This window comes from Hypanus sabinus, chromosome 6, assembly GCF_030144855.1.
Source record: "Hypanus sabinus isolate sHypSab1 chromosome 6, sHypSab1.hap1, whole genome shotgun sequence".
In the NCBI taxonomy this organism is placed as follows: Eukaryota; Metazoa; Chordata; class Chondrichthyes; order Myliobatiformes; family Dasyatidae; genus Hypanus; species Hypanus sabinus.
In genome coordinates this window covers 5,345,826-5,364,566 of record NC_082711.1, presented here as the reverse complement: position 1 = coordinate 5,364,566, position 18,741 = coordinate 5,345,826, and the positions used below count along the sequence as shown (strand labels likewise).

The 18,741-nt window shown below is 51.5% G+C and overlaps 1 protein-coding gene across 1 annotated transcript in view; it reads right to left on the bottom strand.

Moving 5' to 3' along the window:
- oplah (5-oxoprolinase, ATP-hydrolysing) overlaps positions 1 to 18,741 on the bottom strand; it is an 86,600-nt gene that overhangs the window by 17,050 nt on the left and 50,809 nt on the right. Inside the window, exons 15-17 of the mRNA XM_059971597.1 lie at positions 17,154 to 17,255; positions 8,779 to 8,953; positions 5,329 to 5,513 (exon numbers count right to left, since the gene is read on the bottom strand). Of these exons, the coding sequence (XP_059827580.1) occupies positions 5,329 to 5,513; positions 8,779 to 8,953; positions 17,154 to 17,255 (462 nt within the window). The remainder of the gene's footprint in view (positions 1 to 5,328; positions 5,514 to 8,778; positions 8,954 to 17,153; positions 17,256 to 18,741) is intronic.

Sequence of the window (18,741 nt, the reverse complement as noted above, 5' to 3'; positions counted from 1 at the left end):
GAAACTTTCAAGCTGTTCCTTAAGTACACCCAGTAACGCTGTCTCCACAGCTGCCTGTGGTAACAAATTCACCACGCTCTGACTAAAGAAAGTTCTTCGCAACTCTGTTTCAAATGGATGCCCCTCTACTCTGAGGCTGTGCCCTCTTGTCCTAGACCCCCACCAAGGGAAACATCCTTTCCATATCTACTCTGTCAAGCCTTTCAACATTCGAAAGGTTTCAATGAGATCCCCCCTCATCCTTCTGGCAAGTACATCCTGGCAAGTACAGGCTCAGAGCTGTCAAACATTCCTCCTATGATAACCCTTTCAATCCCAGAATGATTCTGTGAACCTTCTCTGGACCCTCTCCAATGCCAGCACATCTTTTCTCAGATGAGGAGCCGAAAACTGTTCACAATACTGAAGGTAAGGCCTCACCAGTGTCTTATAAAGCCTCAGCATCACATCCCTGCTCTTGTATTCTAGACCTCTTGAAATGAATGCTAACATGGCATTTGCCTTCCTCACCACCAACTCAACCTGCAAGTTGACCTTCAGGGTGTTCTGCACAAGGACTCCCAGGTCATTTTGCATTTCAAATTTTTGGATTTTCTCCATTTAGAAATATAGAAAACCTGCAGCACAATACAGGTCCTTCAGCCCACAAAGTTGTGCCGAACATGTCCCCACCTCAGAAATTACTAGGCTTACTAAATCCCTCTATTTTTCTAAGCTCCATGTACCTATCTAAAAGCCTCTTAAAATACCCTATCGTATCCGCCTCCACCACCATTGCTGGCAGCCCATTCCACACAATCACCACTCTCTGAGTAAAAAATATAGCCCTGACATCTCCTCTGTACCTACTCCCCAGCACTTTAAACCTGTATCCTCTTGTGGTAACCATTTCAGCCTTGGGAAAAAGCCTCTGACTATCCACACGATCAATGCCTCTCATCATCTTGTACATCTCTATCAGGTAACCTCTCATCCTCCTTCGCTGCAAGGAGAAAAGGTCGAGTTCACTCAACCTATTCTCATAGGATGGGACCCGGAGTGATAGAGCCCTGGAAGAAGTGCATGGAGTAAAGCCAGATCTAACATATAGAGAGGCTTTGAGGAAAGAGAAACCGAATAAAGGGTGTACAGGTAGTAAGGTAGAAGGGCTAAAGTCTGTGTACTTCAATGCAAGAAGCATCAGGAATAAAGGTGATGAACTGACAGCTTGGATACATACATGGAATTATGATGTAGTGGCCATTACAGAGACTTGGCTGGCACCAGGGCAGGAATGGATTCTCAATATTCCTGGATTTCAGTGCTTTAAAAGGGATAGAGAGGGGGTAAAGGGGAGGAGGGGTGGCATTACTGGTCAGGGATACTATTACAGCTGCAGAAAGGGTGGGTAATGTAGCAGGATCCTCTTTTGAGTCAGTATGGGTAGAAGTCAGGAACAGGAAGGGAGCAGTTACTCTTTTGGGAGTATTCCATAGGCCCCCTGGTAGCAGCAGAGATACCGAGGAGCAGATTGGGAGGTAGATTTTGGAAAGGTGTAAAAATAACAGGGTTGTTATCATGGGTGACTTTAACTTCCCTAATATTGATTGGCACCTGATTAATTTGTCCTGGTGAGGAAGATAAAGAATGGTAGGGTGAAGGAACCATGGGTGACAAGTGAAGTGGAAAATCTAGTCAGGTGGAAGGCGGCAGCATTGATGAGGTTTAGGAAGGTTGAGGAATATAGGGTAACAAGAAAGGAGCTTAAGAAGGGGCTGAGGAGAACAAGAAGGGGCATGAGAAGGCCTTGGCGAGTAGGGTAAAGGAAAACTCCAAGGCGTTCATTTTCCAACATTGGATTTTATTTGCCACTTTCTTACCCATTCTCCTCATCTAAGTCCTTCTGCATCCTACCTGCTTCATCAACACTACCTTCCCCTCCACCAACCTTCGTATCAGCTGCAAACTTGGCAACAAAGCCATCTATTCCATCACCTAAATCATCTATCTACAGCATGAAAAGAAACGGTCCCAACACCAACCCCTGCGGAACACCACTAGTCACTGTCAGCCAACTTGACAAGGATCCTTTTAGTCCTACTCTCTGCCTCCTACCAATCAGCCAATCCTCCAACCACATAGTAACTTTCCTGTAATACTATGGGCTCTTAACTTGGTAAGCAGCCTCATGTGTGACACCTTGTTAAAGGACTTATGCAAGTCCAAATATACAACACTCACTACATCCCCCTTATCTATCCTTCTTGTAATCTCCTCAAAGAATTCCAACATGATTGTCAGGCAAGATTTTCCCTTAAGGAAACCATGCTGACTTTGTCCTATCTTCTCCTGTGTCACCAAGTACTCCATAACCTCATCCTTAGCAATTGACTCCAACATCTTCCCAACCACTGAAGACATGCCAATTGGTCTATAATTTCCTTTCTGTTGACTCCCTTCTTTCTTAAAAAGGAGAGTGACATTTGCAATTTTCCAGTCCTCCAGAACCATGCCAGCGCCCAATGATTCTTGAAAGATCATTACTAATGCCCCCATAATCTCTACCACTACCTCTTTCAGAACCCTAGGGTGCAGTTCATCTGGTCTGGGTGACTTGTGCGCCTTTAGGTCTTTCAGCTTTTTGAGCACCTTCTCCCTTGTAACAGTAACTGCACTCACCTCTCTTCCCTCACACACTACAACATCTGGCACATTGCTAGTGTCTTCCACAGTGAAGACTGATGCATCTGCCATCTCCTACTCCCATAGAACTAGTCCCACTGACCTGCACCCGGCCCATATCCCTCCATACACCTCTCATCCATGTACCTGTCCAAGTTTTTCTTAAATGTTAAAAGTCAGCCCGCATTCACCACTTCATCTGGCAGCTCATTCCACACTCCCACCACTTGCTGTGTGAAGAAGCCCCATGTTCCCCCATGTTCCCTTTAAACTTTTCCCCCTTCACCCTTAACCCATGTCCTCTGCTTTTTTTCTCCCCTAACCTCAGTGGAAAAAGCCTGCTTGCATTCACTCTGTCTATAACCATCATAATTTTATACACCTCTATCAAATCACCCCTCATTCTTCTACGCTCCAGGGAATAAAGTCCTAACCTATTCAACCTTTCTCTGTAACTCAGTTTCTCAAGTCCCGGCAACATCCTTGTAAACCTTCTCTGCACTCTTTCAACCTTATTAATATCCTTCCTGTAATTCGGTGACCAAAACTGCACACAATACTCCAAAATTCGGCCTCACCGAAATCTTATACAACCTCACCATAACATTCCAACTCTTATACTCAATACTTTGATTTATAATTTATATTTATCATTGGTACCATTAAGTACCAAGACATCTGGCTGCTCTCCCTCTCTCTCCAAAATGCTGTGGACGCAATCCAAGACGTCCCTGACCCTGGCACTTGGGAGGCATCTTACCATTCAGTGTCCTGTTCACGTTCACAGAATCTCCCGTCTGTTCCCCTGACTATTGAGTCCCCTGTCACTATCCCTCCCGTTCTCCCTCTTTCCCTTCTGTACCACAGACCCACGCTCAGTGCCAGCAACCCGATCTCTGTGGCCTTCCCCGGGAGGTCACCCCAACACTCCGAAGGGAGGGGAATGGCCACTGAGGTGCTCTGCACTAACTGCTTATTCACCGTCCCATTCCTTCTCCTGACAGTCACCCAGCTACCCGCCTCCTGCATCTTAGGGGTGACTACTTCCCTGTAACTCTGATTGATGATCTCACTCTCCCTTCTTCACCCTCTCCAGATTAGTGGTGTCCTTCTTTCGCTGGTGGACCATAAGTGCATCCAATACACAATAGTGTGGACTTGCTAATGTCTCATTGAATTGTAATACCATGTCCCAGAGCCCTCACTGATGAGATATGCCACATCCCTTCGTTACTGTGTGCATAAGACATGGGAGCAGAATTAGGCCATTCGTGCCATCGAGTTTACCCTGCCATTTCATCAAGGCTGATTTATTATCCCTCTGAACCCCACCATTCTCCTGCCTTCTGCCCATAACCTTTGACACCATTACTAATTGAGAACCTATCAACCTCTGCCATAAATATACCAAATGACAGCCTCCACAGCAGTCTGTGTCAATGAATTCCACAGTTTCACCACTCTGTGTAAAACACTTACTTCTGTCATCCCTCTATACTTCCTACCAATCACCTTAAAATTATGCCCCCTTGTATTAGCCATTTCCACCCTGGGGAAAGTCTCTGGCTGTCCACTCAGTCTGTCCCTTATCGTGTGAACACCTTTATCAAGTCACCTCTCATCCTCCTCCACTCCAAAGATAACAGCCCGAGTTCCCTCAGCCTTTCCTCATAAGACATGCTGTCTAATGCAGACAGCATCCTGGTGAATCTCCTCTGCACCCTCTCTGATCCAGACAGCATCCTGGTGAATCTCCTCTGCACCCTCTCTAATCCAGACAGCTTCCTGGTGAATCTCCTCTGCACCCTCTCTAATCCAGGAGCGTCCTGGTGAATCTCCTCTGCACCCTCTCTAATCCAGGCAGCATCCTGGGGAATCTCCTCTGCACCCTCTCTGATCCAGGCAGCATCCTGGTGAATCTCCTCTGCACCCTCTCTAATCCAGGCAGCATCCTGGGGAATCTCCTCTGCACCCTCTCTGATCCAGGCAGCATCCTGGTGAATCTCCTCTGCACCCTCTCTAATCCAGGCAGCATCCTGGGGAATCTCCTCTGCACCCTCTCTGATCCAGGCAGCATCCTGGTGAATCTCCTCTGAACCCTCTCTAATCCAGGCAGCATCCTGGGGAATCTCCTCTGCACCCTCTCTGATCCAGGCAGCATCCTGGTGAATCTCCTCTGCACCCTCTCTAATCCAGGCAGCATCCTGGGGAATCTCCTCTGCACCCTCTCTGATCCAGGCAGCATCCTGGTGAATCTCCTCTGAACCCTCTCTGTAAAGCTTCCACATCTGAATGCAATGAGAACTAAACACAAGAGATTCCGCAGATGCTGAAATCCACACACAAAACGCAGGACAGAATGAGATCCTCCGGCGTGTTGTGTGTGCTGCACTGGGCACAATACCCCTGATGTGGTGTAATCACTTTTACAGAGCTGCAACATTATCTCTTGCTCCTAAACTCAGTCCCTTGACTAATGAAGGCCAACAACCCATCAACCTGCACAGAAACTTCGAGGGATGTATGAATGTCATCCATACTGCTCAGAATCCTGCCAGTAACCCTGTATTCTGCCTTCGAATTCAAACTTTCCGGATGGAATTCCACCTGCCACTTCCCAGCCCAGCTATGCGTCCCATCAATGTCCCATTGAAACCAGCAGCCTACCTGAATGTGCGCCATGTACGCCTGGACAACCTCCAGCCCGTAGGCATCAATCAGCTCGTTCACCAGCTGGATCCCTCTCTGATTGGCCGCTACCTGTGCCCGCAGGTCCGACAGGTTGTCATGGAGATTGCGGGTGCCGCTGCTGCCTGCAATCTGGGCCGGAGCTTTGAGGGCCTCAGTAACAGCTGGGGAGGGGCGGGAGGAGAGGGTGTAGGGGTTAGGGGTGAGGGTTGATTGAGGATTGGGGGAGTGGGAAGGGGAGAGGGAGGGGTGAGGGGTGGAAAGGGTAGAGCAGAGGGGGTAGGGATGGAGAGGGGTAAGGGAAGGGGATGGGGGTGAGGAGTGGGTTTGGGGTTGGGATTGAGGGGGTTAGGGGTGGGGTGGAGGGGGTTAGGGGTGGGGTGGAGGGGGTTAGGGGTGAGGGTAGAAGGGGGTTGGGGTGAGGGGGTAGGGGTGGAAGGGTTTAGGGGAGGGGTGGAGGGGGTTAGGGGAGGGGTGGAGGGGTGAGGTGGGTTTGGGGTGGGGATTGAGGGGGTTAGTGGTGAGAGGTGGAGGGGGTTAGGGTTGAGGGGAGAAGGGGGTTGGGGTGAGGGGTGGAGGGGTTTAGGGGAGGGGTGGAGGGGTTTAGGGGAGGGGTGGAAGGGTTTAGGGGAGGGGTGGAAGGGTTTAGGGGAGGGGTGGAAGGGTTTAGGGGAGGGGTGGAAGGGTTTAGGGGAGGGGTGGAAGGGTTTAGGGGAGGGGTGGAAGGGTTTAGGGGAGGGGTGGAAGGGTTTAGGGGAGGGGTGGAAGGGTTTAGGGGAGGGGTGGAAGGGTTTAGGGGAGGGGTGGAAGGGTTTAGGGGAGGGGTGGAGGGGGTTTAGGGGAGGGGTGGAGGGGTTTAGGGGAGGGGTGGAGGGGGTTAGGGAAGGGGTGGAGGGGGTTAGGAAAGGGGGTAGGGGTGAGGAGTGGGTTTGGGGTGGGGATTGAGGGGGTTAGTGGTGAGAGGTGGAGGGGGTTAGGGTGAGGGGTGGAAGGGTTTAGGGGAGGGGTGGAGGGGGTTAGGGGAGGGGTGGAGGGGTTTAGGGGAGGGGTGGAGGGGTTTAGGGGAGGGGTGGAAGGGTTTAGGGGAGGGGTGGAGGGGGTTAGGGGAGGGGTGGAGGGGGTTAGGGGAGGGGTGGAGGGGGTTAGGGGAGGGGTGGAAGGGTTTAGGGGAGGGGGTGGAGGGGGTTAGGGGAGGGGTGGAGGGGGTTAGGGGTGGGGTGGAGGGGGTTAGGGGTGAGGGTAGAAGGGGGTTGGGGTGAGGGGGTAGGGGTGGAAGGGTTTAGGGGAGGGGTGGAGGGGGTTAGGGGAGGGGTGGAGGGGTGAGGTGGGTTTGGGGTGGGGATTGAGGGGGTTAGTGGTGAGAGGTGGAGGGGGTTAGGGTGGAGGGGGTTAGGGTTGAGGGGAGAAGGGGGTTGGGGTGAGGGGTGGAGGGGTTTAGGGGAGGGGTGGAAGGGTTTAGGGGAGGGGTGGAGGGGTTTAGGGGAGAGGTGGAGGGGGTTAGGGGAGGGGTGGAGGGGGTTAGGGAAGGGGTGGAGGGGGTTAGGGAAGGGGTGGAGGGGGGTTAGGGAAGGGGTGGAGGGGGTTAGGGAAAGGGTGGAGGGGGTTAGGGAAGGGGTGGAGGGGGTTAGGGAAGGGGGTAGGGGTGAGGAGTGGGTTTGGGGTGGGGATTGAGGGGGTTAGTGGTGAGGGGTGGAAGGGTTTAGGGGAGGGGTGGAGGGGGTTAGGGGAGGGGTGGAGGGGGTTGGGGGAGGGGTGGAGGGGGTTGGGGGTGAGGGGGGTAGGAAAGATGAAGAGGTAAGTCTTGTGTTCCAGAGGGTGCTTGGATGGATGTGATAACTGTTGGGAATCTTTTATACACACAAAATACGGGAGGAGCTCGGAGAGGGCTGTTACAGTAGTGTAGCGGTTAACATAAAGCTATGACAATCCCAGTGACCCAGGTTCAAGACTTTCCCCTCTTCCCTCACACCTGTGCCTTCTCAGATGCCCCTTCCCTGGGGAAAAGACAATGACAATCCACCTTATCCTTGCTGGTCATGGTGTTAAAGATTTCTCTAGGGGAGGGGTTCCCAACCTGGGTATTGGGCCATGGCATATAACAGGTTGGGCACCCCTGCTCTGAGGTTACTCCTCAGTCTCCGTCATCTCTAAGGAGTGAAGTATCTTCCCAATCCTTCAGCAGACCAACGTTTGTCGTCTTGGCTTTATTCGAGGTGAGCAGTGTGCAGAAGGGTATCCGTTCCTCCTGTACCCTAGAAACACAGCTGGCAATCTGAAGCAGATACCCTGTAGCCGGTAGCACAACGCTTTACAGGACCAGCAATCAGTTCAATTCCCACTGCTGTCCGCAAGGAGATTCTGCAGCAGCTTCTTCACCTCCATCATCAGATTCATCATGAACACTTCCTCACTATCTTACTCCCTGTTGCCACTATTTATTTATTTTTTATGTACTGTACTGAACTACAGGTGCCCCCCCCCCCCCCCAACAAAGGTAGAGCATTCCCAGGAAACCTTTCTTAAGCCGAAATGGCGTAAAGTGAAGAACACATTAATTTATATGGAAAATTTTTTTTGTAAAAGTGAAAATCCTCTTTGTAATGTGAAAACAGGTTACTCACGTAGGTCTTTTGTGAAAGCGAAGCGGCGTAAAGTGAACATTTGTAAAGCAGGGGACACCTGTACTGCCACAAAACAGCAGATTTCACGATATATGTCAGTGTGATGGAGAGCGCTTGGTAAACACAGAATGAGCCTGGTCATTCTGCTGTTGTTGAGCCTAGTCTGAGTGTCAATGTCTTCCCTGCTAATTGTTCGGCTTTACGGTGATTTCCCACCGTACACAGCGGAATACTCCATTTCTTTAGTATTGGGGATGAGTAAATGTGGGTATGATGTTTATATACTGTGCTTCTGTTTATTTTGTAATGTGACTGTAACTACATTGTGGGGTGCATCGTGTTCTAATTCAAGTGCAGTGTTCAGTGACCTTTGTGGGAATTAAAGATGGGGTGTCCTGGTGTCTATACAATCGGCTGGATCACTCAGAGAATTGAGAGCTCCTGGGAGTTCACACTAGACATGGTATTGGCTATAATTTCATTTTGTGCTAGTTATCTTTTTGTAAATATTGGCAGCTTTCTTTTTGCTATTTTTGCACATTTTTGACTCAGTTAATAAACACCCTTGCACAGTGGTGCAGAGCGACTCCAGCCAGCTTTGCTTTGGTTGTAACTCGGTGATGATAAATCTGATTCTAATCATGTTGGTTCTTAATGAAGACGACACACTTCACTCACTGTATGCTTAATGTACACGTGACAAAAATATTGGAATCTGAACCTGTCCCATTCCCTCTCTGTGCTGAGGTTCGGCTGGGTACAGGGTACTGGGTAAATGAGCAAACCATCCCCCCCCCCACTCACTCACCCTCCTCCTGGAAGACCCCGTTCTTCACCAGTTTGAAGGATGTGAAGACAGCCCCTTCCTCCTGCAAGGACTTGGAGTGTGGGGGCATGGACCCTGGTGTGATGCCTCCAATGTCTGCATGATGCCCACGGCTTGCCACGAAGAACACTGGGCGGGAGACACCCTTTCGGAAGACCTGTGGGTGTAGGAAGAGCAGTAGGAGTCTGAGGATTGGGGAGGGGGAGTCAGATCTCATGCACGACTCCTGCCCACAGTACTATGAAGGTACAGAAGTCAGAGATCCCACTCCACCAGGTTCAGGAACTGTTAATACCCTACAACCATCAGGCTCTTGAACCAAAGGGGATAATTTCACTCACCTCAACGCTGAACTGATTCCACAACCTACAGACTCACTTTCAAGGACTCCAGAATTCATGTTCTTGGTATTATTTATCTATCTGTCTGTTTGTTTCTTTTTTTATTTTTTCATTAAGGGCTCCCAACACCCAGGACACACCCTCTTCTCATTGCTACCATCAGGTAGGAGGTACAGGAGCCTGAAGAGACACTCTCAGTGATTCAAGAACAGCTTCTTCCCTCTGCCATCCAATTTCCGAATGGAGAATGAACCCATCAACACGACTTCAGTACTTTTTTTTGTTCGCTCTCTTTTTGAAAGATTCGAAGTACATTTATTATCAAAGTATGTTTACAGAATACAACTGAGATTTACCCTCCTGTAGGCAGCCTCGAAACAAAGAAACAGCATGGAACACTCAGTGTGCAAAAAAAATGAATGAGCTGATAGGAAAAACTAAGCGAAAGCACACAGAATATTAAACTTCAAACACAGTCTCCTCTAAACAGTCTAGGAGTGTTCAGTTTAGCGCTGTTGTTTGTTGACTGCAAACCGCAATGCCTCTATCAAATTGAACAAAAATAGCGAAAGATTAACCAGTCACCAGAAACACATACTGTGAACCGCAGGGTCCTTCAAAAACTACAGCCGTGAGCCACACTGATCAATCCTTGCAGACTCTGGCAGCAACGAGCGAGAGGAAACTGGTCCAACAAAGGCAGACATCGCTGAACACCCATTCACCTGCTGCTCTCATCCTCATTGACTTCAATCTCGTTCAACGCTCTAATCGATGAGAAGCAGAACCGATCACAGGCTCGTGCCCCACCTTTAGGCAGCACACTCGTCCCTCAACCTCACTGAATTCCCTCAGAGGCAGCGAAGGGCTGGATCACTCAGTCAGTCCATTATCGAAATGTGAACTACAGGCTCCAGCCGTGCACAGTTTAGTAGTAGAAGCATATTTCAAAGACACAGTTTCAAGAAAAGAAACTGTCTGCGGGACATCGCTGTTGGTCACTGGCGCCATCTGGATTGCACTACTTAATTTAATTTTTAAAATATATACTTTATTGTAATTTACAGTTTTTATCATGCATTGCAATGTACTGCTGCTGTAGTTTTTCCTGTGTACACCCACAGGAAAATGAATCTCATGGTCAGATATGGTGACATGCATGTACTTTGATTTTTGAACTTTGACTTAGGCTGAGTTCCAAAACACAAATAATTCACGGTGGGAAATGTGGCCACAAACTGACTTCCCACACAGGAGAAGGTGCTGATCGAGAAAGGGGAGGGAGGTGTCGGAAATGGACCGGGTAAATTCGAGGGCAGGGTGGAAGTTGGAGGCAAAGTGGATGAAGTCGATGAGCTCTGCGTAGGTGCAGGAAGCAGCACCAGTGCCGTCATCGATGTAACATAGGAAAAATGGGGAAAAGGTTCAGAGCATGTGAGGAGGCATTATGGATGGAGATAAGAAGGGACTGAATTAGGAGGGATAAAACCGAGTGGAGGTAGGCAACTTCTGCAGAGTCTGTGGTCTGATTACTACCCTGTGAAGTCTCCTCCAGGAATACCTACCCTGAAGAAGTTTAAATCTTCCCTTCTCCCCCTCGGAGATCCACAGAATCCCTGCGGCATTGTGTGTGTGTTGTTCGGGGTTTGCAGATACGAGTTCGGTGGGGCAGGAACATGGGTCTACCTGGACAGGCAGGTTTGTGATCTCGGGTAGGAGGTGGGGTGCGGGAACTATGAGGTCGGTGGCGGTGGATGGGAGATCCTCAGAGCTTCATTCCCTTCTCTTCTTTATACCGGCTCAGCTCGGACAGTACAGATGCCCGGCAGGATAGTTGGGAATGACCAAAAGGAGAGAGTCACAGTTATCGGATCTCTGGCACCGAGTCTGTGTCCGTGACTCAGAAGGGGTGGGGGGGGGGAAGAGGAGGTATGTGATAGGCGATTCATTTGTTAGGGGAAAGGACTGGAGGTTCCTGGATGGTATGTTGCCTCCCAGGTGCTGGGGCCTGCTCAAGTGGGAGGGTGAGCAGCTGGAAGTTATCATCCATATAGGCGCCAACGACATGGGTAGGACGAGTGACGAGGTTCACAGGGTTTGGTGCTGAGTTAAAGAGCAGGACCTCCGGATTGCGATTGCTACCCATGCCACGTGTTCGCGGGGCCAGAACGAGGAAGATTATAGTTCAACATGCGGCTAAGGAGTTGGTGTAGGAGGGAGGGCTTCAGATTTTTGGATCATTGGGCCCTCTCCCATGGAAGGTGGGACCTGTACAAAAGGAATGAGTTGCACCTGAACTGGGGGGGGACTAATATCCGAGCAGGAAGGTTTGCTAATGCTCCACAGTGGGATTTAAACCAGAGTTGCAGGGGGATGGGAACCAGAGTGCCAGAACAGTTTGTGGAGAGCTTGTGGGGGCAGATGTTGGTAAGACCTGAAAGTCAGGAATCAAAAGCTTGAGCATGGTGTGACTAGTGTCCTGAGCTGTGTATATTTAAATACAAGGAGTATCGTAGGAAAGGCGGATGAGCTTAGGGCATGGATCAACACTGGAATTATGATATTGTAGCCATTAGTGAGACTTGGTTGCAGGAGGGGCAGGGCTGGCAGCTCAGTGACCTGGGTTCTGTTGTTTTAGATGTGACAGAGTGGGAGGGATTAAAGGGGAGCAGTGGCGTTACTACCGTTACTAGTCAGGGAAAATGTCACAGCAGTGCTCAGTCATGACAGGCTGGAGAACTTGTCCAGTGAGGTGTTATGGGTGGAAATGGGAATCAGAACGGTATGACCATGTTAATGGGCTAGATCACAGACCACCCAACAGTCTGAGGGATTTAGAGGAACAAATTTAGAGATCACAGACTGTTGCTAGAAACACAAGGTTGTTACAGTAGGTGATTTTAACTTTCCTCATTTTGTCTGGTAATCCCATACTGATAAAGGACTCGACGGGATAAAATTTGTCAAATGTGGGAGGCCTTCAAAAGTGAAACTTTGAGAGTACAAAGCTTGTAAGTGCCTGTCAGAATGAAAGGTAAAGATAACAGATGTAGGGAACCTTGGGTTTTAAGAGATATTGAGGCCCTGGTTAAGAGAAAAAAGGAGGCCCATAGCAGGTATAGGCAGCTAGGAAAAATGGAGTTATGGAGTACAAGAAACGCAGGAGAACACTTTAGAAAGAAACACTTCAGGAGGACTAGAAGGAGGCATGACGTTGCTCTGGCAGGCAAGGTGAAGGAGAACCCTAAGGAATTATACCGATATGTTCAGAGCAAAAGGATTGTAAGGGACAAAATTGGTCCTCTGGGAGATCAGAATGGTAATCCATGTGTGGAACCAAAAGAGATGGGGAGGATCTTAAATGGATTTTTTTGCATCTGTGTTAACTTGGGAGACAACACAGAGTCTGTCCAAGTGAGGCAAAGCAGCAGTGAGGTCATGGACCCTGTACAGATTACAGGAGCAGGAGATGTTTGATGCCTTGGAACAAATTAGGGTGGATAAATCCCCAAGGCCTGAGAAAATGATCCTTTGGACCCTGTACAGAAATTGCTGAGGTATTTAAATCATCCTCGGTGACAGGAGGGGTACTGGAGGGTTGGACAATGGCCAGTGTTGTTTTGCTGTTTAGGGAAGGCTCGAAACAGAAACCACGGCAGTGTAGGCAGCGAGTCTGACAGTGGTGGGACAGTGATTGGAGGACATCCAGATGTATGACTACCTCTGAGTATTTGGACAGACATGGACCAATTATTTTTGTTTATTTATTGCGATACAGATCAGAACAGACCCTCGCGGCCCTTCAAGCTGCACCACTCGGTAATCCCTGATTCAGTCCGAGGAATGAAACCGGAGCACCCTAACCCTAACCCTTAACCCTTAACCCTAACCCTTTTTAGCCCACTGCCTGCATAATCTCAACCTAACCTATCAGTGACATGCTCTTCATTCTCCCGGCCCATGAAAGGCCAATAAGAAAGCCCAGGTACACACAAGGCGAGAGAGAACCAGTAAATTAAACCCCGGATGGGGACGACAGACAGGTCAGTGCTAAACTCAGGTACAGCTCTGCTGAATGCCCAGTAAACACTCGCAATTTAACCCATGCAATCCCAGGCATACAGGTGCCAGGTAATGATATTTAAAAATATCATTACCCTCAGAATTACATGCCTCTCATTGTTGGTCCCTGGGGAAAAAACAGGCAGTATCTGAGTCAGACACTGTTGGGCCGCTTCTGTAGGCTGTCTAGTGATTAAAGGCCTGAAACAGCCGAGGATCCGAATGTTCACTACTGACGATGTGCCCCAGTGCACACCCGGTTCGCTGAACCAAGTGGTGTCGGACCACGATAATGAAAGGCATGGCCCAGATTAACCTGACTTCCCTGTACAAGCCTAGCCAGCATAGCAACTCATACTTCAAATTGTGCAGCCTAACCTCTGCCAGCCAAACATATACATCCACCAGCCCTACACTCAAACCTAATCCTAAAGTCCAAAAGGGGCACACACCCCCACAAACCCTAGGCACTCCCCGATTAACCCTTGCTAAACACCCACAAACCGGATACCCTATGTCGAGAGGGGCAAGATTCAACAAAGGCAATTCTGGGACCTGGTTAATGAAGGCGTGGGCCAGATCAAAGTGGCAGGGTCACGTGAAACGGAATCTCAAGTGAGGAGATCAAAAATCACAAGAGGGCATTTTAGCCCACTGCCCGCATAATCTCAACCTAACCCGATTCAGTCCGAGCCTCATCACGGGACAGTTAACAATGGCCAATTAACCGTCCAGCTGGTATGACTTCGGACTGTGGGAGGAAACCCACACGGTCACGGGGAGAACACAGACTCGTTACAGACGCTGGCAGGAATTGAAACTTTGAGCAAAGAACTGCCATTTTCATACAGAATTGGCCAGCTGGTTACCTTGAGTACATTTAAGTTCCTTGTTCACACAAAGAGTCACCATTCACACTACCTCATGGACTGTTTGTCCCACTCCATACAGGGAGGCTATGTAGCATCCACACCAGGACCACCAGACTCAAAAACAGTGACTTTCCACAAGCAGAAAGACCGATCAACACCCCCACCCACTAACCCGCCCTCCGCACCCCCACCCACCAACCCACCCCTCCGCAACCCCACCCACCAACCCGCCCTCCGCAACCCCACCCACCAACCCGCCCTCCGCACCCCCACCCACCAACCCGCCCTCCGCACCCCCACCCACCAACCCGCCCTCCGCACCCCCACCCACCAACCCGCCCTCCGCACCCCCACCCACCAACCCGCCCTCCGCACCCCCACCCACCAACCCGCCCTCCGCACCCCCACCCACCAACCCAGCCCTCCGCACCCCCACCCAGTAACCCAGCCCTCCGCACCCCCACCCACTAGCCCAGCCCTCCGCACCCCCACCCACTAGCCCAGCCCTCCGCACCCCCACCCACTAGCCCAGCCCTCCGCACCCCCACCCACTAGCCCAGCCCTCCGCACCCCCACCCACTAGCCCAGCCCTCCGCACCCCCACCCACTAGCCCAGCCCTCCGCACCCCCACCCACTAGCCCAGCCCTCCGCACCCCCACCCACTAACCCAGCCCTCCGCACCCCCACCCACTAACCCAGCCCTCCGCACCCCCACCCACTAGCCCACCCCTCCGCACCCCCACCCACTAACCCACCCCTCCGCACCCCCACCCACTAACCCACCCCTCCGCACCCCCACCCACTAACCCAGCCCTCCGCACCCCCACCCACTAACCCACCCCTCCACACACCCAAACACCATTAGCCCACCCGTCCACACCCCCACCCACTAACCCAGCACTCCGCACCCCCACCCACTAACCCACCCTCTGCACCCCCACCAACTAACCCACCCCTCCGCACCCCCACCCACTAACCCAGCCCTCCACACCCCCACCCACTAACCCAGCCCTCCGCACCTCCACCCACTAACCCACCCTCTGCACCCCCACCCACTAGCCCACCCCTCCGCACCCCCACCCACTAACCCAGCCCTCCACACACCCAAACACCATTAGCCCACCCCTCCACACCCCCACCCACTAACCCAGCCCTCCGCACCCCCACCAACTAACCCAGCCCTCCGCACCCCCACCCACTAACCCACCCCTCCGCACCCCCACCCACTAACCCAGCCCTCCGCACCCCCACCCACTAACCCACCCCTCCACACACCCAAACACCATTAGCCCACCCCACCACACCCCCACCCACTAACCCAGCCCTCCGCACCCCCACCAACTAACCCAGCCCTCCGCACCCCCACCCACTAACCCACCCCTCCGCACCCACACCCACTAGCCCACCCCTCCGCACCCCCACCCACTAACCCAGCCCTCCGCACCCCCACCCACTAACCCAGCCCTCCGCACCCCCACCAACTAACCCACCCTCCACACCCCCACCCACTAACCCAGCCCTCCACACACCCAAACACCATTAGCCCACCCCTCCACACCCCCACCCACTAACCCAGCCCTCCGCACCCCCACCCACTAACCCAGCCCTCCGCACCCCCACCCACTAACCCAGCCCTCCGCACCCCCACCACTAACCCAGCCCTCCGCACCTCCACCCACTAACCCACCCTCCGCACCCCCACCAACTAACCCAGCCCTCCGCACCCCCACCCACTAACCCAGCCCTCCGCACCTCCACCCACTAACCCACCCCTCCGCACCCCCACCCACTAGCCCACCCCTCCGCACCCCCACCCACTAACCCACCCCTCCGCACCCCCACCCACTAGCCCAGCCCTCCGCACCCCCACCCACTAACCCACCCTCCGCACCCCCACCCACTAGCCCAGCCCTCCGCACCCCCAACCACTAACCCACCCCTCCGCACCCCCACCCACTAACCCAGCCCTCCGCACCCCCAACCACTAACCCACCCCTCCGCACCCCCACCCACTAACCCAGCCCTCCGCACCCCACCCACTAACCCACCCTCCGCACCCCCACCCACTAGCCCAGCCCTCCACACACCCAAACACCATTAGCCCACCCCTCCACACCCCCACCCACTAACCCACCCCTCCGCACCCCCACCCACTAACCCAGCCCTCCGCACACCAACCCACTAGCCCAGCCCTCCGCACACCAACCCACTAGCCCAGCCCTCCGCACCCCCACCCACTAGCCCAGCCCTCCGCACCCCCACCCACTAGCCCACCCCTCCGCACCCCCACCCACTAACCCAGCCCTCCGCACACCCAAGCACCACTACTTTATCTTTTCCCGTCGGTCACCTTATGGACTGACACTCCTGTGCCTAGTGTCACCTTATGTACAGACACTCCTGTGCCTAGTGTCACTTTATGGACTGACACTCCTGTGCTAGTGTCACTTTATGGACAGACAATCAATCTATCTGATGTGTTTATATTTATTGCGTTCTTTGTCTCATTGTGCTTTTTTTGTGCTGCATCAAATCTGGAGTAACAATTATTTTGTCCTCCTCTACACTTCGGGACTGGAACTAACATCAAACAACCGAGAATCTAGAACAATACGGGTATTAAGAACATAAGATTTCAGAGCAGAATTGGGCCATTTGGCCCATCTGAGTCTGTTCTGCCATTTCATCATGGCTGATCCAATTTTCCTCTCAGCCTCAATCTCCTGCCTTCTCCCCATATCCCTTCAAGTCCTGACCAATCAAGAACTAATAGCCAATAAAATCTCCACATTAACAGCCAATAATAGTTCAGAACTAGCAAAGTAACTGACCAATAGCGAGGGACCCCTGCTCGTGTCACACCCCTTTTAGTGTGACCCTAGAATCCTTTGTTTGCATCCCATCTTGCCTTGATATGCCAAGTGGCTCCGGTGCCCTGCAGTGCAAAGAGGAGCTGTATTCTTCAAAGACTTTTTATGCGTTGAGTGCTCACGATTATCCCCCATAGCCCTTGCCTTGAATCAACCACCACACAAGAAACTCATCTGTACCTGGCTGCCCCCAGAGAGCCGGACATCTTACCGGTGTGATCACTGTCAGGTCGGGGAGATGGCTTCCGCCCGCACGAGGATGGTTGCTGAGGATCACGTCGTTCTCCTCGATTTCACTGCCCAGGTGATCAATCTGTCGGGGAGGGAGTGTGGTCAGGAATGAAACGGAAGTTCGAGAAACCCCCAAGCTTCCCCCTCCGGCACCAGCCAAAACTGGTAGTCTCAGGGTCAAGAGAAGCAGACGTCGGGTGACACGTGAGTGAAAGGAAAGGACACCTCTCTCTAGGCTAGTGTCACCTAACTACAGAATATGGTGGACACAACCCCCTGCCTCACACGCAAAGCTCTCCCCACCACTGAGCACATCTACATGGAGTGCTGCCGCAGGAAAGCGGCATGCATCAGCAAAGACCCGCACCTCCAGGCCATGCTCTCTTCTCACTGCTGCCATCAGCAAGGTGGTACAGGAGCCTCAGGACCCACCGCACCAGGTTCAGAAACAATTACTACCCCTCAATCATCAGGCTCCTGAACCAGACTCATCCAATCACTGAACCAACTGCACTCGCTTTCAAGAATGCTGCGACTCATGTTATTGATTTATTTTGCATTTGCAGTTTCTCTTCGTTTCGCATTGGTGTTAGTGTATAGCTCTTCACTGATTCTACTGCATTTCTTATTTCTGCTGTAGTGTACGGTGGCATACTTCTGAACTTTTAACAGAAAAAATATCAATAAGATTTAAAAAGTGCAGAGAAAATTTACCTGAGTTATAGGGAAAGGTTGAATAGGTTAGGACTTCATTCCCTGGAGTGTAGGAGAATGAGGGGAGATTTGATAGAGGCATAAAAAATTATGAGGGGTATAAGAAGGGCAAATGCAAGCAGTTTGGGTGCTCTTCACACGGGCTTGGATCACTTGGACAATGCTAATACCCATGCCAGGATGCTGTGGTTTGACTATAGCTCAGCATTTAACATAATTATTCCTACAATTCTGACTGAAAAGCTCAAAAACCTGGGCCTCTTTTCCATCTGCAGCTGGATCTTTGACTTTCTAAGGGGAAGACCACTATCTGTGCGGATTGGAAATAACAACTCCTCTTCACTGACAATCAACACTGGTGCACCTCAGGGGTGTGTGCTTAGCCCACTGCTCTACTCTCTCCATACCCATGACTGTGTGGCTAGGCATACAGTCAAATACCATCTATAAATCTGCTGACAATACAACCATTGTTGGTAGAATCTCAGATGGTGACGAGACGGCGTACAGGAGTGAGATATGTCAGCTGGTTGAGTGGAGCGACAACCTGGCACTCAATGTCTGTAAGACGAAAGAGCTGATTGTGGACTTCAGGAGGGGTAAGACGAAGGAACACATACCAATCCTCAGAGGGATCAGGAGTGAGCAGCTTCAGGTTCCTGGTGTCAAGATCTCCGAGGACCTAACATATTGATGTAGTCACAAAGAGGAGATTTGGTTCACTCATAAATTTCTACAGATATACTATGGAGAGTGTTCTAACCGTCTGCATCACCATCTGGGTATGGGGCGGGGGAGCTACATCACAGGATGGAGGTAATCTGCGGAGAGTTGTAAAACTCTAATCGGCACTC